General features: G+C 34.4%; 1 protein-coding gene across 3 annotated transcripts in view; it reads left to right on the top strand.

Annotated features, from left to right (window-relative positions):
* The window catches only part of MMS22L (MMS22 like, DNA repair protein), a 165,026-nt gene that overhangs the window by 49,431 nt on the left and 88,464 nt on the right, over positions 1-27,131 (top strand). For all 3 annotated transcript variants that reach the window (XM_072642887.1, XM_072642885.1, XM_072642886.1), the window contains 4 exons: positions 7,247-7,309; positions 13,813-13,932; positions 14,637-14,863; positions 16,569-17,078. In XM_072642887.1, the coding sequence (XP_072498988.1) occupies positions 7,247-7,309; positions 13,813-13,932; positions 14,637-14,863; positions 16,569-17,078 (920 nt within the window). The remainder of the gene's footprint in view (positions 1-7,246; positions 7,310-13,812; positions 13,933-14,636; positions 14,864-16,568; positions 17,079-27,131) is intronic.

Genomic DNA, 27,131 nt, shown 5'->3' with positions numbered 1-27,131 from the left:
TTAAAAGTGTAGTACGAAATCGAAAGCTTTTAAAAAGATACGTTCCATCCCTGCAACGTACATGTCTAATAGTAGCCAGCTTCAATTTCTAATTACCGTATGAATCCTGTGGCAGCCTTTCTATCTTCAGAGTTCTTTGAAAGGTCATTAGAACCCCACATTCACATTGGATAGCTGTTTAGTACTATAGGATTTAGTTTTTCTGGATCTGGTGACTTGAACTCAGCTAGATTGTAAGCCTCTTAAGGGCTTCCCTTTAATTTTTGTATTTCTAGCTCCTAGCATAGTGCCTGGCACATAGCTTATTAATTGCTTATTGGTTAATAGGGAGCAATTAGATGTGGCCTAACTGTCCTTTAACTTGTGCTGGATTTCCAACACCTTTATTTATTAAACAAACAAAGACACAGGGAAAGAAAGTGAATTCCAATTATTTAATTACATCTCCTTTCAATTTGCCTCTGTTCCCAGAACCTCCTTTCTACTTCTCTGGCCCCACTTGTAGGGTGAAGCTTGATTAATTTGGTAGTTCAAGACAGAGACACAAGATAAATCCAATTAATTAATGGTATCTGTAGATCTTACCTCTCCCATCCCTACAACCCTTTCCTTCCTTGACACAGCTCCACAGTAACTCCCTTCTGTTTACTTATCTGTTAAATTTTCTAGTAAGGCTTACTTTTATAAATCCATATTTGTGTGTTAGTCATTGCTTCTTTTTTTTCTAAATGCTTACAGATATCTCTAGAAATTTATTTCTAGAATGATCAGGAATTTATATCAAGTTCATTGAACTGTATTATTCCTCTGTTTATCTATCCCTCTCTCTATCAGTTGCCTAGACCTATCATTTCATTGGTAAAAGTATCTTCTAGGGAGGAAAGTCAAATCCTTCTACCCATTCAGATCAATACTTCTGTAGTATATAGGCTTACAGAGTTGCCTGAGATAAGTATGTGACATAGTCAGAACCTGAATCTAGGTCCTTCTGATTCTGAGTTGCTCTATGGCAATGACATGCTGCCTCTTACCTTTTTTCTCCCCATTCCCTCTCTGTTTGGGAAGATTAGGATACTTATCCACTTCTGGGCCTACACATTCTCCAAGGTTCTTGAAAGATAACCAGTAGAGGTTCAGGATTTGCTTCTCCAGTTCTTTCAGTATATTAAAATGTACTTTGTCGGGGGCAATTGGCTTAGGTGACTAAGAACATTTTGGCAAATGAGATTATATACATGGAGTACTTTGTAAACCTTAAAGCATTATATAAGTATTAGCTGTCATTATTATCCTTGGCTACTTAGTAAACATTTATTAAGCACTTCTTATATGCCAAGCATGTAAGTAGGTACTGAGGATGTAAAGACAGTTCCTGCCTTCAAGGAACTCACATTCCAATGGAGGAGACAGCATGTAAGGTACATATAAGATCTATACAGAGGAAAAGAAAGTAATCAGAAAGGGGAAAGTAATAGCAGTTAGTGGACCAAAAAGGGCCTTGTGTAGAAAGTGGAATTTGAGAGGTGGACGTGAGGGGGCAACAGTATTCCAGGTATGGGCATAGCCCACAGGTGACAGATGGAGAATCTTAAGCAAGCAACAGAAAGAAGGCTCATGGGGACAAGTTATTTCATATTTTGATTCCCAGCTAACCATTTTTTGTTCTGTTTTTCTAGTCTGAAGGTAGAGAATATAGAAGCAAGAGAGGGGCTAAAGCAAATTTTACTTATCTCTATTATTGCTGGTAATTTTCCCATCAACTCCAATCCCCTTCATTCCTTGATCTTTATTGCTTCCAGCATAAATGGGGGAAAAAAGACATTTTTTCTAATGACTTCTGAACTTATTGAAAACCTCAGCTCTTCTGGTCTTTAACTTTCTTTCTGACCTTGTTCTTATCTGATCACAGGATTTAGAGCTGAAAGACCTTTTAAGACATTGTCTAATTCAGGAGTTCTTAACCATTTTTATTTGTGATGGATCTTTTTGGCAGTCTGGTGAAGCCTGTAGACTTGTCAGAATAATATTTTTAAATGCATAAAACAAAATACATAGGATTACCCAAGGAAGCCAATCACAATGAAATAGTTTATCTGTCTTAGCTATCTTTTTAAAAATCAAATTCACAGACTCCAGGTAAAGAACCCTTGCTGTCATCCATTGTTCCTTCATTTTACAGATAAATAAATTTAGTCTCAGGTAGATGAAGTGACTTGCCCCAAATTATAGATAGTGAATGACAGTAAGTAGTAGGAGTTAAGTCCATGTCCTCCAACTCCAAATCTTACGGTTCTTTCTGAGCTTGCTCTTCTTCTGTACGTCTTCCATGATCCACCTTCTACCTATTGTATGAGAGGGGGATAGATGGGAGAACATCTGAGATTGCTGTGTAGGACTGTTTCTGTATCATTTTATGAGATCTTAAGGGACTTCCTGAATAAATACAGTAGTCAGTTAATTAGAATTTAGCAATTAGAATAATGACTAGAACTCATATAGCATTTTAAAGTTTGCAAAGTGTTTTACAAATGTCTTATTTGATCATCATGACAGTTCCTTTGGAGATAGATGCTGTTATTGTCCCTGCTTTACAGATGAAGAAACTGAAGCAGACAGAGGTTAAGTAATTTGCCTATAGTGTCTAAGGCTGAATTTAGTGGTAGGTCTTCCTGACTCCAGGCCTAGCATTCTGTCCACTGTACTACCTATTTTTAAATAATTGTGTACTACCTATAAAGCACTCTGATGATGATGATGATGGTGGTGATGATAGTAGCTAGCATTAAATATAACTTTTAGATTTGCAAAGCACTTTAAAAATATTATCTCACTCAATCCTTAGAACAATCTTGGGAGATAGATACTATTATTAATATTGTCATTTTACAGATGAGGAAACTGGAATATGTATATAGAGAGAGATTAACTGACTTTCCTAGCATCACACAACTGGTAATTGTAAATATAAAATAAATATAAATATAAAAAATTGAAAATAGTATAAAATAAATATAAATACAAGGAAATTAAAAATATATATTAAAAAAAAACTTAGGTGTTCCTGACTCTAGGTCCGGCACTCAGTCTGCTATACCTCGATGCCCAAGACATAGAAGACACAATTTTCTGATGCACTCTTTGAAGAAATAGTAACGTTTAAGTGTTAAGGATACCAATTATTTAGTTAGCTGTTGAATAATGAGTAGTGCCTCCAGACGTGGAGAGTTTGGAGGGGAATGGTAGTCTATTTTTATCATCATTATTAATACTATTAATATTATGACTAATTCAGTTTGATTTAACAAGTGCTAAGCACTAATCTTTTATGGTCCTGAATTTACTCTTTGTATTTTACAAGGAAACTTAGTGAGTTTTCTTTTTTTTTTAAGCAAATAATGACATTTTTGTATTTATCCAAGTATAAAGTCTATTTTCCTCAGTTTTTTCTTAAAAATGTCAGTTTTTTTATATCTTCATTTCAAAAATTACTACTTTTGCTATGTGAAAAAATATTTGTTTCTTAACTGCAGTGTTTTTTAATATATTTTTCTGTGGAATTAGTTTCCCACCTTATTTTTCTCTTTACCTTATTAACCATATTATTCCCTTTTTTTGTGTCCAGAGTTCTGAATTAGTTACTGTGAGAAGCTGGGTCCAAATTCTCAGTATTTTCTCTGACACTAACTTCCTACAGAACTTTGGGAAAGTCACTTTACTTCTCTGGCCCTCATTTTATTCATCTGTAAAATGAGGGAGAGTAGGCTCAATGACTTTTTAGGTATTTTTTTCCCAGCTATAAATCTATGAACTTCTGATTCTTTGGAAAGTTAAGGGGGGGAGGGGTGCAGGGCAGATATTGCTTAATGCCTTTGAATCTAAATATTAGGTTAACAATGTTAGGACTGAGACAGAATATGACAGAATTTCATCTCCTTTGTATTTAGTTGAAGCAGACATATCTTAGTCCATTCTTTCAAAGAGATTAGCTTGGGTCTTGGTGATAATTGGCTCATTTTATTATCAGTATCTTGATAATTCTTCAAATTCCATTTTTTATGGATTTAACACATCCAGGTATAAAAAGGAAATGATTATGCAGTAAACATTCTTTATTCTACTAAACAGTAATCTGGTAGAAGGAGGATGATATGAAGTAATAATGGTTATTCATATATTCTTCAAGGGGAAAAAAATGCCTCCAGTCTTGTTTCATCCATGGAGGTGTTTCAATTTTTTAATGTGGACTGCTTTGCCCTAGAGGTTAATGTGAAATCTTTACATTCTAAATAGGTTTTCAGCTGTGGTTAGTTATTTTTTATTTTATAAGTTCCCATAACTTGGATGTATCCTGTATGTGGATTTAAACCAGAAAACTAGCCAATTTCTCAGTATAAGAATATAAGGAAACTTTGGTGTCTCATTTCTTATACTTCAGGTTTTCGATTTATCATACATTTCTGTTTAATGCTTTTCTCTTCTCTTAACCCAGACCCAGAGCATGTTATCCTCTCAAAATCCTACTCATCTATTTTAAAACCAAATGGAGTGTAAAAGAGGAAAATTCACCACTTTTGAACATTGCAGGGGTCAGTTTTAACACTGCTTTCTCTGTCCAGACCACAGAGAGAATTATTCAGGGATAGGTGATACTCTTCTTGGAAATGTCTGAAATGACTACTCGATAAAGGATGCAAAATGTAACCCTGAAAGGAGAGCAGAGCTATTCTCCCACATAGACTAGAAATGGAGGGCAAAGGAAGATTCATTTTATTTTCCTGATAGAGATGCAGCTTATACAAGAACTCAGATGTGTTTCTCAGTTGTAGTTTTCATAGCAGCCTTGGAAGTACAAACCATCACTCCAAGTGGGTGGGTCCATAATAATTTTATACCACTTGGAAGCCAGTTAGTCATAATTTTACATGTGAACAAATACTATCACTACAGAAAACTGAGTTAAAATGCCCCTTCACTTCTGTCCCCTAAAAGGGGAATTTACAGCTGATATTGTTTCTGTCCTTTATACATACTCTGTTTAGCAGTGACCCAGATGCTACTTGCTTGGGATAAGAATGATACTTGGCTGTTTTGAATTTCAGCTTCTACACATCATCTGTCTGTTTTTACTAGACAAGATGTTTGTATTACATCTGCAGAGTTCTAATTAGTGGAATAATGCAGCTTGGGGGAGGCATTAGAAATTTTATCAGTAAATACTGTACAAATGGAATGCAAGCATTTAACAAAGAGTCAGTTCCTGGTCAACAAATTCTACTCAAACTATGAACTATATCATCCATATTGTTAGTTATCCTATGCAATTGCCATCTCATGTTTTTCCTTGTAAAAAATGTTGATTTAAAAAAAAGCAACTAGTTACTGAGTGAAAGATAGGTTGGCAAGATTTTTATTGTTTGATAACTGCTAGGACTTTCATTATTTCAGATGCACAAATGGATTTTTCAAAAATTAATATTTCTTTGCTAAAATGAAGACTCAAACCACATAATCTTACCTACTAACGGTTTATGTGAAATCTATAAAAAAGGTAATAATTAACTTAAATCAATCCTCTAAATGAGCATGGGAACCACTGTTTATGTCCAGTGTATGAGTCCTGCTCCTTTCTACTCTTCTGTCACTACAAAATATTAGCATCTGCATAGTATTTCTTTAGCATGAGTTGGTCAGAGAAGTTCTACTTTGCCCTTCCAAAATAATGGCAGTCTCAGCTTTCTGGATTGTAACTGGAAACCAAGAAGTAAACATGCATAGTAAAAAAAAAAAAAAAAAAGATCTATAGACAGTTAAAAATGTTTCACAAAGTTCATGTAATGCAGTAGTACACTTTACTGAGAGGAGAGATCCCCCATCCTCTCACTCAGCCTATTTATTCTTCTTTTTAGACACAGTTTTAATAATATTGACTGTCTGGTTTCTCAGCCCTCAGTAGACCAGAAGCAGCAATTTAGAAGGGGGCAGAGCTTTGGAAGACAGTCATAATAGCAAGACGACTTCTGACAGTAAGGGAGGAAAAAGAAAAATTATAAAAAGAATACATAAACTCAAAAAGAACAATAGTCTGGCTTATCTCAATACACCTTGAGTCTATAGAATAACATAATTATTCGTGTTTATATCAGTAACCTTAAGTCATTAAGAAACAACTGAATTTTATTACTGTAATCTGTTTAACAGTCCAAGAATGAATATAGTAATGTATTCATACAGATGTTTCATATTTTAGATTCTGTCACAATCACATTAAAATGAAACAAATATTGCTCATAAAAGGACACACCTTTGTCCAATTTATAGCTAGGTTTTTATATGTAATCTACCTAGTCTATATCATAAGTAAATAATGGCTGAAATTATCATTAGTTCGGTGCCTCATTGGATTTTGGTGTTTCAGTAAAAGCAAGGAATAAAATTGTTTCTTACTTTCTTTGTCTCCTGTTTCAGTAAACTTTTATTCCTTTCACCTTGAAGAGGTGAAGATGGAGACATTAAATATGTGTATTACATCTTTATCATGGGTTGTGTCCTAAGTCTATCTCTTCTTCCTTTGATAACAGTCCATAACAACATTCAATTTTAAATAAGTAATATTAAAAGACAACTGTTATGAACTGAGGTGTCTTGAGGTGTGACATGTACCAGGTTAAATAAACTTCTTTTGATCGTTTCACTGCAGTTTCCTGCAAGTATGTTTAAATAGTGAATGATGCAAATCAGTCATGAACTTGTGTTGTTGTTGTTTTGATCCAAGTGTGAAAAGATCTAAACATTTCTAGAAAAATGAAAATCATTTTGGAAGAACAATGTTTGAGCCATGGTCTGTACAATGTAATTGTGTAGTTAGCCATTGGAAGTTTTATGTACACATTAGAATTTAACATTAGCTGAGATCAAAATGTTTCCCCCAAATTTTGTGTTTTTACAAAGGTTAAATAAAATAATAAATAAATAAAGACTTGCTTGGTGAAGGTTATAATTTTGTTTTGGTGTAAAGACTTAAGTAGTTTGTAATTTTTTCCCCTCTAATTCTGTCATCTACTAACATAACTTGATAGTGGAAAATAATCACATAAGAATCTATCTCCCATTGACATTGTATCAAGTTCTGTGGTGATAGAAATCTTTTAAAAAAATAGTAATTTGCTTTCCCTGTCCTAGTTTTTAAAACATGTACTATTAGAAGTGGTGATTCCTTTGATTCAGAAATATTTTTTTCTCTTTCCAGAAGCAAATGAATTCAAATTGGAACTTTGTAGAAGAATTACTGAAAAAGTCAACTAATGTCCAGGTGTGTATATTAAGTAGCAGTAAAAAATATTGCCATGTTAAATTTTTGGACATTACATAGGATACACATAGAAGAAAACATAAAAACAAAGTCATCCTTTGGTTACAGTAAATGAGGCATACAGATGTTTTTGGGGTGGGATATTTTTTATTTGTTTGTTTTTGCCAAAGTGAAGCGAGTGCTTATGAGATTAGTAACTATCCTTTAAAGATTTTTTTTCTTGACACTAAGTTGTCAGATAAAGGATAAAGATAATTATCCCAGTTGGCTATTTTGACAAGATATATTCAAAATAAGGGCTAGATGCTTAGAAACCATAAGCCATACATTGAACGTGTGGATATCAAGTCTAGGAGACATGATGGGCGAAGATAGTGGCATTGAAAATTCAGCTATATCCTCATCACAGCAGGAAGGTGACTTGCCTTGCTGAGCAATTTGTCTTACAGGCTTGAATCATACTCTTACTGATAAGGTTCTAGTTTCTGAGCACTCATTTCATACCTTATCATTTTTCTTTCTGCAGAGCTGTTAATGCAGTGCTTCATGGCCCAGAGGTCAGACTTGACCTCCTTTTAAAGTGGTTTTAAATATGCTGTTCATCACATTTTTAAACATGTTGCATTGTAGCTCAGTAAATTTGTTCTGAATTTTCATGGTATAAATTGCCTTTTGTATAATAGCTTTGAGAAAATTAAGAAAGTGAATGTTGGTTTTCATTTGGGAAAGAAATTATTTAGCCGCTAAGAAATAAGTGTTTAAAAATTTCTGGGAGAAGTAAAGCAGAAATGTGGTAGTTAATAGACTGTTTTCAACCAGTGCATTGAAAACCAAGTCTATGAAACTCACTCAGTTTAATAGCTTATTTTGAGACTTTTGAGATCCCTCTTGTATATGTAAATTTTTTTAAAAATTAATGTTTTGCCAGATGAATATATAAGTGTATTTAGTTATAACACAGATCTATTAATTATGTAGGTGAGAGCTCAGAATTCTCCTTTAGATGGAATGTCAAAGAACCCTCTATTTGGAATTAAAGTGGTGTTACCTTTTTACAGTTTTCCTGCAAATTTTGTCACTGGCTTGCTACAAGATTTTGGTTTTTGTTTTTTTAAAGTACTACTCATATTTTATTATTTATACTCTCATAGTCCTTTCCCCCTCCCCCCCAAAAAGTTCTTTTTTTGGTTGATAACACCTTGATTTTGAACATTTAAAACTCTCCTTATATACTAATCTAGTTTTAAGCTTTGATTTTAAGACATTTGGGAATTATTGACGTGTGATCATTATGTCATTTAAACTATTTAAACATATATAAACTATTAAGCCCATTTACATGATAATGGCTCAAGGATCTTTTTTGTGATATTTTTAATGTGCTTTTTTTTTTAATGGAAAGGATTTTATTTAAAACCAAAGAAGATTTTTTTGTTTTTTATTCTATTCAGAAAGACTAGATTTTATCACTACTTTGTTGGAAGGTATAGGGACAGTAGATAAGGACTGCCTAGGTTCTTTGTTTTGGTCCTTTAAGTACTATGGGAAGATGGATAGGTTTCTAAATATTTCTGGAGAAATTTCAAAATAGGTAGAAAACAGATAAGTCATGGTGAGGAACAAAATTCTAAATATATTATATTTATATGTGACAGCAGGAAAAACAGTATGTAGTCATCTCTGCCTTATAGCAGTACTATTATTTTTACTGATTGTAAATCACTTTCTATCAGTCTTTTAGTGATTTATTATTATTTTCCTTTAGTGTATGACTTCCTAAGAATTGTTCCCCTTCCCCCACCTACCACCTTTTCTCCCCCTCAAGGAAGGGACTATATCGACCATGAAAAAAGATTCTCTTCCATTGGAATGTCTAATAATATAATAAAGCTTTTATTGACACTGCTGGATTTAACTTTTATAATACTATATTTTTTTATAAGGATGAGAGTTAGAACTGGTTCTATAGCACACAGTGTAATTCCTATATATGGACATAAGGATAAGTTAGATTTTTTTTTTTTTAGGAAAACCTGTACAGTAAATATTTCTTTATGAAACTAGAGCCAGCACAAAGCAAGATTTTTTTACTCATTCAAACTGTGTAATATCTTCCATTTCCTAATATTTAGGAAGATTAAGCCCCTTTCTTCAATACTATCTCAATTTCATCATGCCTTGCATTGTGTCAAATCATATTCCATAAGTAATATAGAACTACTTGCTGGTGTTCTTGAAACCAATTTTGTGGGTTCAGTAGGTGGTCATAAAGAATAAATAATATGTTTAGATAGAAGTATCATTTTGATTATATCTGTTTTTCTTCCCACTGAGATAAATTAAAATCTGACCGCCCTCATGTTCTGACTTCATCTCCAGCAGTGAAACAGTCCATTTATAGTCTTAAAAAAAAAAGCCAAAAATGTACAATAGTCTTAAGATAAAGTTGATAGAATCTTGAAAGCAGTATTAATTAAGCAAACGATATTTTTCAAATCATTCTTTTTCAACCCAAGACAGAGGCGCTAAGATTTACTGAGGATCACTGATACAATGGGTATCATTGGACTCTGCTCATCAAAGTAAAGATGAAAAGGTGTTTTCTTTTTCTCTTTAACCTTTATGACAAAATACCTTAAAACTAAACTGTCCTTTTAAATTAGCTATCTGTATTGAGAATACTTTGAGGAAAAGAGAATTAGATTGTTTATGTGCTGTTTTAGCCCTAAGATAGCATTGTATTTAATTTTTATAAGAAAGAATTTCAAGTTTTCTTTATTTATTGTTATTGTATTTATTTATTTATTGTAGGTTTACTGAGACAAAATAGCATATCTTATAGATAACCTGCAAGAGTCTTACACAAGGGGTCATTTAGGCCACAGTCTTGGCTGAAGAAAAGGACACATCATGATGAAAGAGCACTGCTCCTATTTCCAGGGAGAAGAGTCCTCAAACTCTTTCAGTAAAACAATAATAGCTCATGTGTGCCAGTGATATGTGTCAGAAGAAGGATTTGAATTCTGGTTCTCTGACTGTAGATACAGTTCTCTTTCCATGATACCAAGTGCTGGTGATTTTTAGACTCTGATTAGTTTGGGAGTGTAGAAGATATATTATGGAGGCAAAGCAGTGAGTGGAATGAGTACTGAATTTGTAACTGGAGGACCTTGGTTCCGTTCCCAGCCTTGTTTCTCTATGACCTTGGTTAAGTCTCACTTAACTTGAGTTTCCTCTTCTGAAAGTAAGAAGTTGGATTTACATGACCTTCCAGTTCTCAGTCTGTGATTCTGAAACAATATGTCCCATTGTTAAGCATCCATACATTTATGGAAACTTTTAACTTTATAATTAAATCACCAGAATTTGAGATGTAAGATCCCAAAGCTCGGTCCAGTGTCAGCTATTCAGAATGTGAGTCAATGCACAGAGATGTTAAATAGCATATATAATACTATTAATTGGCTTTATGTAGATGTTAAATTTGCAAAACGCTTTTCATGATTTCTCTCATTGGCCTGTGAGTTTCTTGAGAGAAAGGGACTGTTGCGTGGTCATACAGATAGCAAGTTAAAACAGACAGGATTTGAACCCAAGTTGCCAGCCAAGGCTTCTTTATACCATGTCAATGCTACCTTCAGATATAAAGGATTAGAAGTCCTAGGGGGAGCATTCTGTAAGGGAGGACTAAAGAGGAGATCACAGATCCATCTTCTACCAGGGTAGAAAAGAGCTAATCAGAACTAAAGTAGTCTTACAGAAACACCTTTCTTCCTAATTCTCATTTGTGTATAACTGCACAATAGATTTGTTAGAACAGTAGTTAAGCAGATGCCCATGTAGCAATATGGAAACCTTGTTTAGAGGGCATAGTATGTACATGAGATATTTGTAGCTTAGGTGTTTGTAGCTTGGGCAATGCTTGTATTTAAAATCTGTCCAAAAAATAAATAAATAAAAAATTGTGTGATCTGTGCTGTATTTCCCAATTTACTGATGAATATAATAGATAAAACAGTTAAACCTTTCTTAAATGCAAAAGAGAACATGAATGTTGCTTCTTAACTTGTTGGTCATTCATGTAATTGCATAAGTAGATTGATGTGAAGGAACTTATTTATAAATAATGTATTGATCTTTGTCTTCTGACCTGTTTGCTTTAAGATATTTACCTAGAGTAATTTTTGTTGTGTTTTTTTCCCCTCTTAGACAATAAAGTGATGTTTATGTGCCTAATTTTTTAACCTCCTTTTCTTAAATATAGATAGCTAGTCCTTCATAATCTGTGCCAATCTTTTTGTTTTAAAAATTGAGTAGCTGTTGTCCTGCAATGAGTAAGTTGATTATCAGATGAGATACTATAGGTAGAAGATTTGCAGACTTTAAAGCGCTATTTAAGTACTATTTTTATTAGTTGTTACTAAGTTTAATCAAGACCTGTGGATTTGAATACATCTAGATTCCTTTATTCCACCTTGTTTCATTCAGTCAACAGGCATTATGTGTTATATTGGTGTTCTTTCCTGTAGATTGACTAGTTTTTGTTTCCTTATCTGTTACCACACATAAGATCATTTAAAATACTTGAATGGCCCCAGCTTCTGGGATAAGAACTCATTGTTTGACAAAAATTGCTGGGAAAACTGGATAACAGTGTGGCGGAAATTAGGCATAGACCCATACCTAACACCGCACACAAGAATAAAGTCCAAATGGGTACGTGATTTAGGTATAAAGACTGATACCATGAATAAACTGGAGAAGCAAGGAATAGTGTATTTATCAGATCTATGGAGAAGGGAAGAATTCTTTACTAAAGGAGAGATAGAAAGCATTATGAAATACAAAATGGTTAACTTTGATTACATTAAACTGAGAAGTTTTTGCACAACCAAACCCAATGCAACCAAAATCCGGAGGGATGTAGTAAATTGGGAAAGAATTTTTACAGCTAAGCTCGGGGATAAAGGCCTCATTTCTAGAATATATAGAGAACTGACTCATATGTATAATCATACAAGTCATTCCCCAATTGATAAATGGTCAAAGGATATGAACAGGCAATTTTCAGAGGAAGAAATTAAAGCTATCTATAATCATATGAAAAAATGCTCTAAATCACTATTGATTAGAGAGATGCAAATCAAAACAACTCTGAGGTACCACATCACACCTATAAGATTGGCAAACATGACAGAACAAGAAAATGATAAATGCTGGAGAGGATGTGGGAGAGTTGGAACACTAATTCATTGTTGGTGGAGCTGCGAGCGCATCCAACCATTCTGGAGAGCAATTTGGAACTATGCCCAAAGGGCTACAAAAATGTGCATACCCTTTGACCCAGCAATATCGCTACTAGGACTATATCCCCAAGAGATCATAAAAATGGGAAAGGGTCCCACATGTACAAAAATATTTATAGCAGCATTCTATGTAGTTGCCAAAAACTGGAAGTCAAGGGGATGCCCATCAATTGGGGAATGGCTGAATAAATTATGGTATATGAATGTAATGGAGTACTATTGTGCCATAAGAAATGATGAACAAGAAGACTTCAGAGAGGCCTGGAAGGACTTATATGACCTGATGCTGAATGAAAGGAGCAGAACCAAGAGAACTTTGTGCACAGCAACGACCACAGTGTGTGAGAGTTTTTTCTGGTAGACTTGGAATTTTGTAATAACACAAAAACTTCTTATAAAAAAAAAATCCCAAAGGTGGTTCTCAAGGCAAAATGCCTTCCACACTCAGAGAAAGAAATATGGAAGTCATTCACAAAATGTAGCAGATCATGTTTATGTGTATGTGTTTGTGTATCATGTTTTGATTTGTTATATGATTTCTTTCATTTATTTTAGTCTGACTACATAGCATGACTATAGTGAAAATATACTCAATAGGAAAGTATATGCAGAACCTGTACAGAATTGTATACAGTCGTGGGGAGGGAGCAGGGTAGTGGGGGGTAGGTGTGGGGGGGATAAAATCTCAATTGTATGGCAGTGATTGTTAAACATTAAAAAATAATAATAATATTAAAAAAAATAAAGTGATTGTTAACCCCTCAAAAAAAAAAAGAAAAAAAAAAGAAAATAAAATACTTGAATGGAAATTCTAATTCTTCTATACTCCATATATTAGGGATTAGTTAATGGCTTTTGAAATGAGTATTTAGATACATGCTTTGGCTTTATTGACACTTTATTGGCAAAAGATGAAATGGATATGATTTAAGTTTTTTTGACTCTGTTTTTTTATATTTTCTTCAGGCATTTGTCTATGAAGTTTCAGTGCATTATCAAATGACAATGTCTTTTGGGTCAGACCCTATTTCCTAGCTTACCACTCCACCTTAGTGACTTTTTAATTGATGAAAAGGAGATAACCAGTAAAGAAGTCTATAGAGAAAATTATTCCATGGCCTTTGTACTTGAAGTGATGGCATATGTTAGTGTTCGAAAGCATGGCTTGCATGTAATTGAATGTTTCCATTTTATTAGGATGGTATATTAGAAGAACAGATACGCATGTATCTTCACTGTTGCTTGATGCTGTGTGGTTTCTGGAACCCCAATATTCAGGCTGTTACAATTCTATGGGACTATTACAGCAAGAATCTGGTGAGTAAATAGTGCTAAGACTTTGGTCCTCCCAACTGAGGATCTATACATTATTTCTGTGCACAGAATAACTGTTGTAGCACATTAAAAATGTTAATATTTGTTAAACATAGATAGAAGCATTCTGGGAATAGTTTGCCAATCACAGAAACGATTTAAACTTTTTTTTCAAAAGGGAAAAAATTTAGTCTTCCTTTTATCAGTGGAATCAGGTCTAACCAAAGCAAGCATCTTTTCACCAGTTTAAGATTCGTGCACATTTTACAACTACTACTAATACTTTTGAGTCTAAATAAATGTAATAGATATAAAGAAATACTTTTCTCTGTAACTTATAACCTTAAAAAGTTTGCATCAGGCATTCTAGTTGTTGGTGCTTTTGCTGTTGTATTTTACTTCCAAGGTTATTTAATAAGGTATGTGTCTTCATAAATCCTGTGGCCTTAGATGGGGAAGAAAGGAGGCAGGATGGTTATTTGGCATGGTGTATAAGAAATTGAGCTTTTTTTTTTCCCCTTGAGCTGAACAAGTTTTTAACATGGTGACCTCTATTCATATTGCATTCCTGAGTGTATTGGATGTTTCATTATATTTTGTTATTGTTGAAACATGGGGTCAGTCTCTTATTCTTCATAGACTTTAGTGTGTTTTACAGTTTGAAGTTTTTATCAGGAGATATAATACTTGTTCTTTCCCCCCTCTAGAATAGTTCTTTTACTATTCCTTGGCTTGGTGTACAAGAGTTTGCAAATGTTTCTAAGTCAACCTTGTCTATGCTTGAAATAGTGAAGACCTGTTGTTCTGATGAACAGAGCCATGACCTCTATAAATCCAACAGTAGTTACAACATTTTTCTTTGTATTTTGGCAAAAGTCATGAAAAAAGCTGTAGCAATTAATGAAACTCATCCTTGGAATCAAATTAAAGGAAGGTATGTACCCTTTTTCCTTCTGAGAAAAAGAATACCCAGGAAAATGTTTTTGAGGAAATATTGCAACTTAAATATTTTTCAAATTAACCTATCAATCAGCAAGGATTTTTTAAAAATTGCCTATTATGTGCACTGTGCTAAATGCTGGGGCTGCAAACACAAAATTGAAGCATTTCCTGCCTTCATGGAACTTAAAATCTATCAAAGGAGACATGAACTCATAAGTACATACAAAGTAAATTCACAGTGATTTGGTAGAGGAGGCAGTGGAATTTGGTGGGGTGGGTATCAGGAAAAACATCATGTAGGAGATGGAAAGCATGTTTATATATTGTATACATTTTCTGATGTTTGCTAATTGAAAGTTCATACTGATTTGATAAATCAGGGAACGAATTTCAGCATATGTAATCTTCACACTCATCACTGGTATGGAATTTCATAGCTTCCTGCTCTATTGCTCCTGTTGGGACTAAAATTCCCAGGATTTCTAGAGACCTTTGATTAATTTCAGCATATTCTTCATGCAAGAAGTTGGATAAAATGTGATTATGCACAAGTATGTTGAACCAACAAAAACATCCTTATACGTAGTGGCTAAACATATCCTGCAGATTAGGACAGTTAGGTTATATTCCAGATTCTAGCATTAATGTTCATATTTTGGGTGGAGACACAGACTGCTAGATAGATTATGCAGCTCTAGTGTTCGTGTTTCCGTGAGTGATAGAAAAGACCAATCTTCCTGCCTCTTAATCCAAAGAGGAAATATGACATAATGAAAGAAATTTTGGACTTGAAGTCAGAGGACTTGGGTTTAAGGTCTTGGCTGTAAACCTTACTAGGAATGGAATTTTCTTGGCAAAGACACTGCAGTGATTTGCCATTCTCTTCTCCAGTATTTGTATATAAATGTGAATCATTCCCACCTGAAATAAAGCAGTTATATAATTTCCTAAGTGTAACAGCCTGTAACTAGGATGTGAGGGTGAATTCTTTTTCAACAGTAAACAAGACATTAATTAATTCAAGGAAAGCATATATATTTAGCTGTGGTAGTTGGCTGTTAAATGACACTTAACTGGTTTTGCAGATATTTTTGTTACCAGGCAAAAGATTAATTTCTATCTTACAATTGTAGGGTTTTACTGAAGATAGAAAGTAAACCTAAGAGAGTGTAAGAAAGAGAATAATCAAATGGATTATAAATTATTATTATTACAAATTATTTTAAATTGTCTAATTCAGATTGGAATGAACCTCATCATTTTATAATTGAGTAAAGATTGGTCTTTTTTTGCCAATAAAAGTAGAAAAAATTAAGTAAATATGATGGGGGCCTATAGTAAAAGAGAAAAAAATCATAATCTATAAAATGTACATTTGTATCATTTTTTAGGGGAGAATCTGCCAAATCTTTTGATAGTCACAAGTGATATGCTACATCATCTACATACTCTATGCATGCTAGCTTGGTAAGGAATTCTGTGACTTTGTCCACTTAAGAGGTAGTGACCCTTCTTGTTGGCATTAAGAAAAAGCTGGCAAGAAGGAAGATAGAAAACTGTTATTTGGAAATTCAGGTTTGAATTTTTGCCTGTGAGTGATGACCTCCTCTGAACTCGGTATATGGGGAAGTTGTGGAGAAATGTGTTCCCATGAATAAAACAATAAGCTCTATTAAAATACTGTTTTTATTTTACAGAATATATTCCAAATTCCATCAAAAAAGAATGGAAGAGCTAACCGAAGTTGGTCTTCAGAATTTTTTTAAACTTTTTCTGGTGTTGGCCACTGTTGCAAAGTTGGAAGATGTGGTCAGTCATGTTCTGGATCTTTTGGACTTCCTCAGACCTGGATGTGTCACGCCTTCACAGAGGGCACTCATTTGGAAGGGCCAAATGGCCTTTCTCTTAATGTATGTTCAGAGAAACTTGGATGTTGGTGTTTTGGCCCACACACTTTCTGGTGCTTTTAGTGAAAAAGCAAAGGAATTCTTAGTATCTAAGAATGAATTGGGACAGAAACATACTCTATGGACACTTCTTTCTATCTATATGGATGGTGTTCAAGAAGTGTTTGAAATGAGCCGGGACTTGAAACTTTCTGAGGAAATACTGTTGAATGATGGATTCAGTATGCTTCTTCCTGCTTGTCGAGAAGCTCAGCTCAGGACTGTATTAAACTTTCTACAAGCTGTTCTGGCTAGAGTCAGGTATGTTTTTCAGTAAAATACAAATATTGATTTCTCGATATTTTTTTCTATAGACCAGTGAAGGGGGTACAGCAGACAGCCAGGATTAAGTGACTTGCCCAGGGTCACTTGGCTAGTAAGTGGCAAGTTTCTGAAGATGGATTTGAACTCAGGTCCTACTGACTCGAGGGCTGGTGCTCTATCTACTGTGCCACCTTGCTGCCCCTAGACCAATGATTTCTGTTGGTTTGGGTAGCAGATAGCACCTTTTTCTTCAATTTCAATCCTACAAAATTGCCTAGATCACAAAGAAGTTAAGTGACTTGTCCAATATTATATAGCCAGTATATGTCGGAGGCAGTTCTGAACCTTGGTCTTCCTGACTCCAAGCCTGGCTTTCCATTCTCTATGCCATGTTGCCATTCAGGGATTTGTTTTTTGTCATAAAATGTACATGGGATTTTATCTCCTATATTGTAAGGTGACCAAAATAAGAGATTACTCAAGGTTTTCCTAGTTTAAATATGCTGTGTTATCCAACATTTAGAGGAAAGAGTTATGTTTTAGTTGCAGAGGAGATTCTAGATGAGGTAGTTAATTCTCTAGGATCCTATCTTTGCGCCTAGGGAGTCAGCTGAGCATTTAAGGAAAGTAACACTAATCATGTTGGGTTAATCTTGGGGGTTCTAAAAATTGCCATGAACACATGTTTAGGCATGTGGATTTTGCTATCATGGGAGAAATTGTAAAAGGAGACCATTGATTATCCCTTTCCATTTCCTCAGAAACGAAAAATGCTTTCAAAAGCCATTCCAAAAAACTGTATGCTTTCAGAATTAGTGCATTTTCCAAAGGCTTGTGGCTGGGGAATCTTGAATAGCTTTCTTAACAGACAGAGGATGTGACATCTTCTAAACACAGATAATCTTAGTACTAATACAGTCAGACTAGAGGTTGAAAATAGCACTGAAGTTATTATGCTTGCTTTAAAATGTTCAAGGAGGAGGATTTGGGGAAGTGAGGGGGGGGGGGGTGTATTTTAAAATACTGGAAAGATTTCACAGGAAGAAACATGGTGTCCTGGAAGAGGCCATGATCTAGAACTCAAGAGGTTTGGTTCTGATCCAGAGCAGCCTAGCTGTGTGGTTCTAATAAGCTACTTCATCCCTCTGACTTTTGATTTCCTTTCCTCTAAAATTAGGAGGTTAGACCTCAGGTCCCTAAGGTGTCCCTCAGCACTAAAATCCTATTATTTACGATTCTAGGAATATATTTGTAAAGGGCAAATGTGTGCCTGCTGTGTACCAAGTAACATGCTTGACACTCAGAATATAAATATAGAAGTAAAGCACTACCTCCTCAAGGAGCTGACATTTTATTGGGGGAGACAGCATGAACTAATATAAGTATATATAATATTAAAATATATTACAAAATATATACTACATATAAAATATATAAATATGTAGATATATATATTGTACATGTAATATAAAATATAAGTTAGATAAAGGGATTAGAATTGTGATTTCTTTGGTATAGGGAGGGAAATCCAGGATTTGGTAACTGCCTCAATCAATGTGTATGCAAAATAAATTTAAAAAACAATTCTGAAGTGGGTGGCACTAGCACATGAGGGAGTAGGCAGAGGTGTGAAATCATGAAATAGCCTGAGAAACTTCTCCATTCCCAATTGTCCAACATATTTTTCTTTTCTCTTCCTCTTTTCTTCTCAAGCCAGCAGAAATAAAAATACACTGATTGATCTTTGGCTACACCTAATGGTATTTATTCTTGCTTATTGTCTTCCTTTGTGGGTAATTATTCAACATTCATTAATGTATTTAGCAAAGAATCACTGAATTTTTTAAAAATTCCTTTTCCCAGGAGGTATTTAAATAATAAAGGGAATAAAGTCTGGATTTTAGCAAGAAACTATTTGTAATGATATCTGTTTCTATCTATGTCCTTTCTCTTACTTTCTTTTTGCAACTTATAGATCCCTAAACTTTGAGATTTTGTTTGTCATTTTTAACTTAGGGTCATCAGTTGATAGGTAAAAATGCATCACACATAAAAGAAAGGGTAGAGAAAAGTAAATCAAATTTTATTTGTAATAATATTTGAGTTTTGATTTTTTATCATCATTTCTAACATCTAAAAAATTGCACTTCTGCCAATAAACATAGCTGCTCTTTCACTTTACTTTCATCACTAAAGGTAGCACTACTTCAGGAAGGCTGGAAAAGTATCTTGATTTGTCAGTATGTTGCAAGTTTATGAGGCAGTTAGTGATCTATGCCACTGTGGCAATTGGTGGGGATGGGACAGTGAAGAATAATTGAAATAGATTTATATGTATATTTAATAGTCTCATTTAACTGGAGGACTTTGTTACATGTAGAGTGTGAAATTAATGTACTCTGCACATCTAGACATTAAAAAGTGAGTGTTTTGATATAATTTTATTAGCATTTTTTTTCCTTTTCTCATTGCTCCCTGCTTATGAAGAGACGGGTGTAGATTTTACTTGAAAAGAGCACCTGACCATTTACATTTTCATTGCCAAAGTTGCTAGACAATTTTATCTTCAGTGGACATAAGTATGAATATAAAGTGTGAAAAAAAGTGCAGTGACACTGTGTAGATCTTTATAGCTCTATGTTTTACTCCCTGTCAGGTTTTCCTTGAATCTTACCCATTCATTTGGAATATTCAGTTCTTTAAAAGCTAGTTTATTTACATCAAACATGATAGACAGGGTGTGATTTGATCAACTTTATTTTCAGCACTAGTGATTAAAACAACACATAATAGTAGAAAGAATGCTGGACCTGGATTCACTGTGCTTGACTTCAAATTTAGACTCTGTCACTTAATACCTGTTTGATCTTTTTTCTCATCAGCAAAATGAATCAGCTGAATAAGATGACCTTTAAGTTGGGGTAGATGACCTCCTTTCTAGCTCTAGATCTGGGATGCTAAACCTTGCCTTCCCAGGAGCAGTACTTAGCTGTTGCAGTGGTACAGTTTAGATCTTGACCATGCATTATGGTACATACTTGTAATCCTTGCTACTAGGGGAAGTTAAGGCTGGTAGATCACTCAAGCTCAGGAGTTCTGATCTGCGTACAGTAGGCTAAGCCCATCAGGTGTCTGCTCTGAGTAGAACACCAAAGTGGTAAGGCCCTGATTAGCCAATGGACTTCTTGCCCAGGTGAGATAGGGACACATTCTCAAAAAGGGGGTAAAAAAGAAAAGTATTCTGTGGGTGAGAGCCTGGAGATAGATGACTCATCTTCTACTGTGATGATGATTTAAAAAAAAAATTCTTCCAATACTTATACTTGAGATTAATTTTAATTTCTTTGGCTTTAAACTCAGATGTTATTGGAAATCTTGATCACTTAACATTCTAGTTATTTCCTTTGGGCTTCCTTTATTATTTCTGTGTGCAAGTTAAATACATTTTTGGTAGTTACTAAAATTTAAAGCAACTGCATTAAAAAAAAAAAACTGTATTCAGATCAGGACCTAGTTTCTTTGAATTTCAGTATAAGCGGAGAAGATTGGCTTACATAGATTGATGATATTTATTCCTGGCTGCATCCCTGACTAGGGAAAAGGATGAAATACATTACTATAGCTATCTCTCCTGTTTTAAAATCCAGGTGGGAATAAGGTAGCAGTCCTTGCATAAATGTGTTTTCCCCCCCTTTTTCTGTATACTCTGCTGGGTAATAGTTTTATAACTGTATGACAGAGAATTTACAGGTAGGAAGAAAGTGAGATCACTGATTAAAGGGAGAAGCAGCTCCCCCTAGGCTGTTAAGAAATAATAACTTCATATGCCACTTTCTGCTAACCCAAGATGATGGCTCACAGGAGCATTCTTTATTGCTGATTAAGTAGCATTATGAAAATACTGACTTGGTTATGTTAACTAAATGCCTCAGTATTTAAAGCTTAGAATGTCAAATAGTTTTAGCAATCCTCTTTAACATATCACATTACCTTTCTGGAATCACATTTCTGGTTTTCCACTTGCTTTTATTTGAGGTTATTGTAGAAATGGCAATCTTTCATTTAAGGAGTTAGGTGCAGCCAAAAGCTGTTCTTTAATTATAGCCATTCATGCTGCTATAGTTAAGGGTCTGTCAGCATTTCCATTATAGGCCCTTATTTTCAGAGTTTTATAACACAGCTATGAAAATTAGCTCTGGGCTAAAACTTGCCATACGAGGTCTCATGAGATCACTTTTTTTCTTTTTTACTCAAGTAAGGGTGAGTAGTTTGAAATGCCTTTTGGCATCTGAAAATATCATTTAGATTAAAAAATAATTATAAAGCAAAACAATAAATTCCCAGGGTCTGTACCTGTTTGTTCACCCACTTAAAGGAGGTTGTGGACTTCTGAATTTACCACCAAATGGATATTGATCAACTGACAGCCTATTCACTTGTAAATAAAACAATACTGGGGAGGGGGGGTAGGGTAAGAGTTTCCTTTCTTTATTTTTTTTTACAGAAAAGTTTTAAGGCAGTTTCTAACTGATCTAAAAATGTTAGGCAGTTCAAAGAGAAAATTCCTTTAAAAAATATCATATGTCTTCACTAACAATTCTCAAGAGATTTTGACTTTCAAGCAGAGTTTTCCATTTCATTTAGCCCAGTGAAGATGGCAAACAGATAATCCCACTGTCACATTCTTTTTTATATGGACACATTAGACATTTTGAAAATCAGGATTCATTTGTAGAAGAGATTCATGATTTAGGTGAAAGCTGAACTAGATGACTTTTGAGTTCCTTTCCAATCCTATAGGATTCTATGATCCACTTCCCTGCCCTGCTCCCAGCTTTATCAGAATTAGTAATTGTTAATTTTTTTACTCTTTTAGAATGAATCCTATTTTTAACTCTTTTAATATTTCTTTTTTCATTTGAGAAGTTACTCATTCTTAGTAAGAAATTATATTGTTATATCAATTTGCTATTGTTATAAAATTTGCTATTTACATTGTTTTTTCATGTTTTAGGTTTTGTTTATGTGAGCATGAGAGGATAATAAAGTGGAGTACCAAATAGATATAGTACAGCTTCTTTCTGATCAGCTAGGCCCAAATTCTTGGAGTCAGATTTGACTCTTGTTCTCTTACCTATCTGTATCCAGTCAGTTGCCGAGTCCTACTTCTGCATTTCTCCCCTTTTCCCCCTCCTATGGCAACCACCTTTAGCCTTCATCACTGTTTCTCTGGATTATTAAAATAATCTTTTAATTCATCTCCTTACTTTGAGTCTTTGTCCCTCTTCTAATTTGTCCTTAGGGTAGCTAGACCGCTCAGTCAATAGAGTTCTGGGTCTGGAATCAGGAAGACTCATCTTTGTAAGTTCAAATGTGGCCTCAGACACTCACTAGCTGTGTGACCCTGGGCAAGGCACTTTACCCTGTTTGCCTCAGTTTCCTCATTTGTCAAATGAGCTGGAGAATAAAATACCACTCCATTATCTTTGCCAAAAAAACCCCCAATGGAGTCACAATAAGGACACGATTGAAAAACTACTGAACAAAGTCTATCCTTTACATTATTGTTTCCTAAGCCATAAGTCTGACCATGTTACTCACTTTTATATTTCACTTTAAAGTTTGCATAAGTACTTTATATATGTTATCTCATTCAATTTGAGTAAACAGCCACTACCTAAAGCACCAAGAAGCCAAATGTATACCACATGCCACATCCTAGATTTTTACTTCTCTGAGTATTAGTATCTTGTTTGAGGATTTAAATTAGACCGATATATATAATCAGAGATACACTTTAACAGAAAGACATGGCATCATGGGAATATTGCTCTCAGCATTGCAAACATGATGAAATCTCATTCCTAAATTATGAATGGGAACCATGAAGAAGGAAAGAGAATGAAATAGACAAAGGAAGAAAAATAAAATTAGTGTGGCACACATGGAAAAAAAGAATACAAAAACTACGGAAACCAAGTTGAACCAAGAAACAGTAATACATAAGACAAGATTACTGTATTATTTTGTTCCTTCCTTTTGCCACTTCATATGCTGCTGCTTTGTTTCTGCAGTGTTTCTTCTTGATGTCCTATATATCTCTTCCTCTCACTGCCTTTACTCTCTCATTGGACAATTCCCACTAATGCTTAAATAGACCAAGGCAACAAGATAAATCACCTTATGAATCCATTTTTAAGATGCCATCTGTGGGAACATAAGTACTGCCAAAATTGGAAACTCTCTGGTATATATGGAAAACAGAGCATCACCTTAGTTATGCAGCACAGTTATTAACATAGTAACAGAAACCTACTACTTCCACCACTGACACCTAAATTTTAGCCATTTATGTTGGAAATCTTTCAAGGAAATTGTAATAAATACCTCTTCTCCTAAATTGGAGCTACCAGTAATAATTTGATTATTTTCTTGGTGACTCAGGACCATCCCAGTGAAATCAAATTCAGTAGACAGTTATTGAGAACCTATTATGTGTATTGCTAAGACCCTCAAACCTTCTTTCAAATTAATATTCTCTGCTCATTTACCAATGCTTTCTTTGATTTTCCCGAATTGTTAGTCTCTCCTCTCCCTTCCTCCCCCACCCCTCAGTTTTTAGTCCTTCCTTTTTCCTTAGAATGCCATTATTTTCTCATTTTTTGTATATACAAAAGAACAGATTTTTGAGCTGGGAGGGACCTCAGGCTATTTAGTCCTCAGTTTACAGATGAGGAAACTGAATGGAAACTAAATGATTTGCCTAACTTGACATCAGATAGTAAGTAATAAAAGGAGAACCCAATCCCTCTGACTGGAAATCCTAGGGTTTTCCCACTGTACCAGATTGCTAAGATTGTGTTTTGCCTCCAGCTAGTACCCCACTAGAATATAAACTCCTTGGGGGCCAGGAGTATTTCATTTTGGCCTTTTCATCACTGTCACCTGGTACCGTGCCTTGTATGCAGTAGCATCTTACGAGATGTTTGATCATATGAATGGAAAGATAAATAAGAATTAGTAAACTATATCACAACATTACTATTTGTACTGTTCTTTAATAGAATGGTAACCTAAGGGCATTTTTAAGTATTAAGGGCTTAATATAATCAGTCACAATTTCAGTTTTGTTTCACTTGATTATTCTGTTTACTCTCTTTACTGTATGTTCCTGAGAATTCTTGAGGAATTAACCTGCTTTCTCACTGAATTCTTTTCATTTGTTTTTCTTTGGTCTTCACTGTTGTGGCTAGCTCTGTTCACTTTGCCACACTCCACCCTTTGGGGTCCTCCTCAGCACCCAATCCTCCTTTCCACAGACTCTTCAGGGCTACCTCCATTGTTCTTGTCTCCCCACTGGGGATAGGAGAGGTTGTGACCAGGCAGTTCTGAAAATTGCCAAGGGAAACTAGGTAACTTTGCCACAATATTTGATTAGATAAGGAAAGGAAAAACTGCTTCCACCTCTCCCTTAAATTTGTAAAGGACACTCCTCATGGCTACTGTTTTAATAACATCTGATTCTGGTAAGCATTTTGATTTTCATTTTATAGCTGTTCCCAAATATGTCATTGTATTTCTGAATACCAGTAGAATGTATTTCCATCCCTTAAACTAGAAAGGAGAATAAAGAGTGGAGAAACCTCAGAGAAAAAAAAATTCCTTTAAGAAACGTCTTTGTACTGAAACTTTCATTCTTTAAACATTGGTCATCTGAATTGTTTAGAGAAGTGCCCATGACATTGTACTACATCAGGAATATAAAAATAATTATATTAAAAGATGTTGGGGGAAAGATAAAAACTACTTTTCTCAATCCCATTTGAGTCACTTTGGTTCCCTGTTTGAACCCCATGGCTCCCCGTAGTTATTTAGACCGCCCTGATCTTCTGAAGCTTGAGATGAGATTTAGCAGTAAGTTTATCAGAAGGAATGAATAGTGTTCTATTCCATCTTATCACGTAGTGCTGTGTTTATCCAGCCAAAGGAAACAGTTTAGTGTTGTCATAATAAATATGTGGTAGGTTAATAAATCCCTTTAATGGAAGGTTTATTAAATTTACCTTTTTCCAACTATCGATAGGATAATAATGGCTGGATTACTTAGGCCTTAAGAAGAGAAGCCACCCTGAAAGTAAGTCTTTGAATAATTTTACATAGTAAATTAGTAAAAAAAAAAAAAAAAAATTATTAAGTCCTTACTATACTCCAGGCACCATGCTAAATACTGGGGATACAAAGAGACAAAAGACAATCCCTTCTTTCAAGGACAGTTCAGTGAATTCTATTCTGGCTGTGTGACCCTGGGCATATCACTTTACCTCTCAGAGTTCTCACATGTCTCGTACGTATCCCTGTATCCTATGTTGACTCCTTTAAATACATTATATCCCTCCGGTTTACTGTGAGCTCCTAGAGGGCATGGACTTTTGCCTTGCTTTTTTATTTTTGTATACTACCTATCACATTTTGTTGATTGAAGTTGCAGAGAAGCATTTAAAACCAGGTCCTGTGTCTGCACATGACCTTTCTTCCGCTGTATCATTACGCTGATGTTTACATTTTAAAACATAGATTAAAAATTTTAAGATAGTCATTTTTATAACCTTCATGTGAGCTATATAAATGATTTTCCACATCAGAGTTTAATTTCTATAAACATAATGTAAATATTAACCTAATAAAAAATATAATGAAGAACATACATTCAGTGAAAGGGGGATGAAAACATTCCAAAGCTAAGTGACTTCTAGAAAATAGAACAAGAGTCACTGTTATTCAATATTGTTAAAAGTAGAAGGCCTTCTAGCACATTGGACAGCTCCTGTGTGTGCTTTGTAGGATGATATGGGGAAAAAGGTGCATGGAATATGAGATTTGCAATGTTTATAATGTATGCTATGAGTTCTCAAAGCATGGTCTGCTGGGGGTCCCCAATACCCTTTCAGGAGGTAAGATAAAAATTCTCTGTAGTTTCAAACTTTTCAAAATAATAATGTTATTTACCTATTAAAACACTTCCCCATGAGGCTAGATTTTTTTCGTATATTTCAACCAAAACAGTATATTGCAATAAGTTGAATTCAGGAAAAAAACTGAGAACCCAGCTGGCTTCTATTACCCCAGACATTAAAGAGATTTTTTAAAAAACAAGCACATAAAGCAATCCTCTTTCTCACCAATTTTTGTTGTTTTTGAAGGAATAGTTATTTTTCATAAAAATTTCATTCAATATAACTGTAACATAATTAAACATAATAATTCACAACATAAATTTCATTTACATTAACATGCAATAGATTAATATTATTTTAAAATGAATAAATATTTTAAAATTTTATTTGCTTCAGTTTCTAATTAAATATCTATACATTTGACATTCATAAACAAAGACTTTGGGGTTTTAAAATTTTTAATAATTTTTAAGAACGGAAAGGAATCGTGAGACCAAAAAGTTAAAGAACTGTAACTGATTTCTACCTTTGGAGGGAGTATCTGCAATAAATAGATTGTAAACCTCTTAAGATTTTGCTGATTTGAACTATTCCTAACACTGTCTACATAGACTGAGGCCAGGCTGTTCTGAGAACAATTCCACTCCATCTATTGGCCAAAGCAATTGGTGCAGTTTATCCATGACTTCAGTATTGTTAGAAGCAGAGAACTGGAAATTTCTATGGTTCCAGTGACTGTTTACAATAGGTGGCTTAGCAACAGGCTTTTAGCAGTAGTTGGGATAGTGTATTTGTAGATAGTCTGAAACTTTAGAAAATTACCCTCAGGCATTTCTAGAAGGATACTTGTGTTTATTCCCAGGTGAGAAGAACAGTTGGTGTTATCTTCTTTTTATACTAGATTATACTTTTCAGAGAAGCTACAGTTGCCTCAAGTTATGACAGGAGAAAATATTAGGCCAGAGCAAATGGACAGAAAGTTAATTATTTTGTGAATAATACATCTAGTGTTGGATATGTATATCTGTTCTCTGATTCCTAGCCCAGCTAAGTTTAGAGACTTAATAACAGGCTAAATTGTAAAGTGATGAATTTC

The sequence above is a fragment of the Notamacropus eugenii genome, chromosome 2, assembly GCF_028372415.1.
Source record: "Notamacropus eugenii isolate mMacEug1 chromosome 2, mMacEug1.pri_v2, whole genome shotgun sequence".
Taxonomy (NCBI): Eukaryota; Metazoa; Chordata; class Mammalia; order Diprotodontia; family Macropodidae; genus Notamacropus; species Notamacropus eugenii.
The sequence above is the reverse complement of the archived record's forward strand: the minus strand, read 5'-3'. Positions and strand labels throughout refer to the sequence as shown.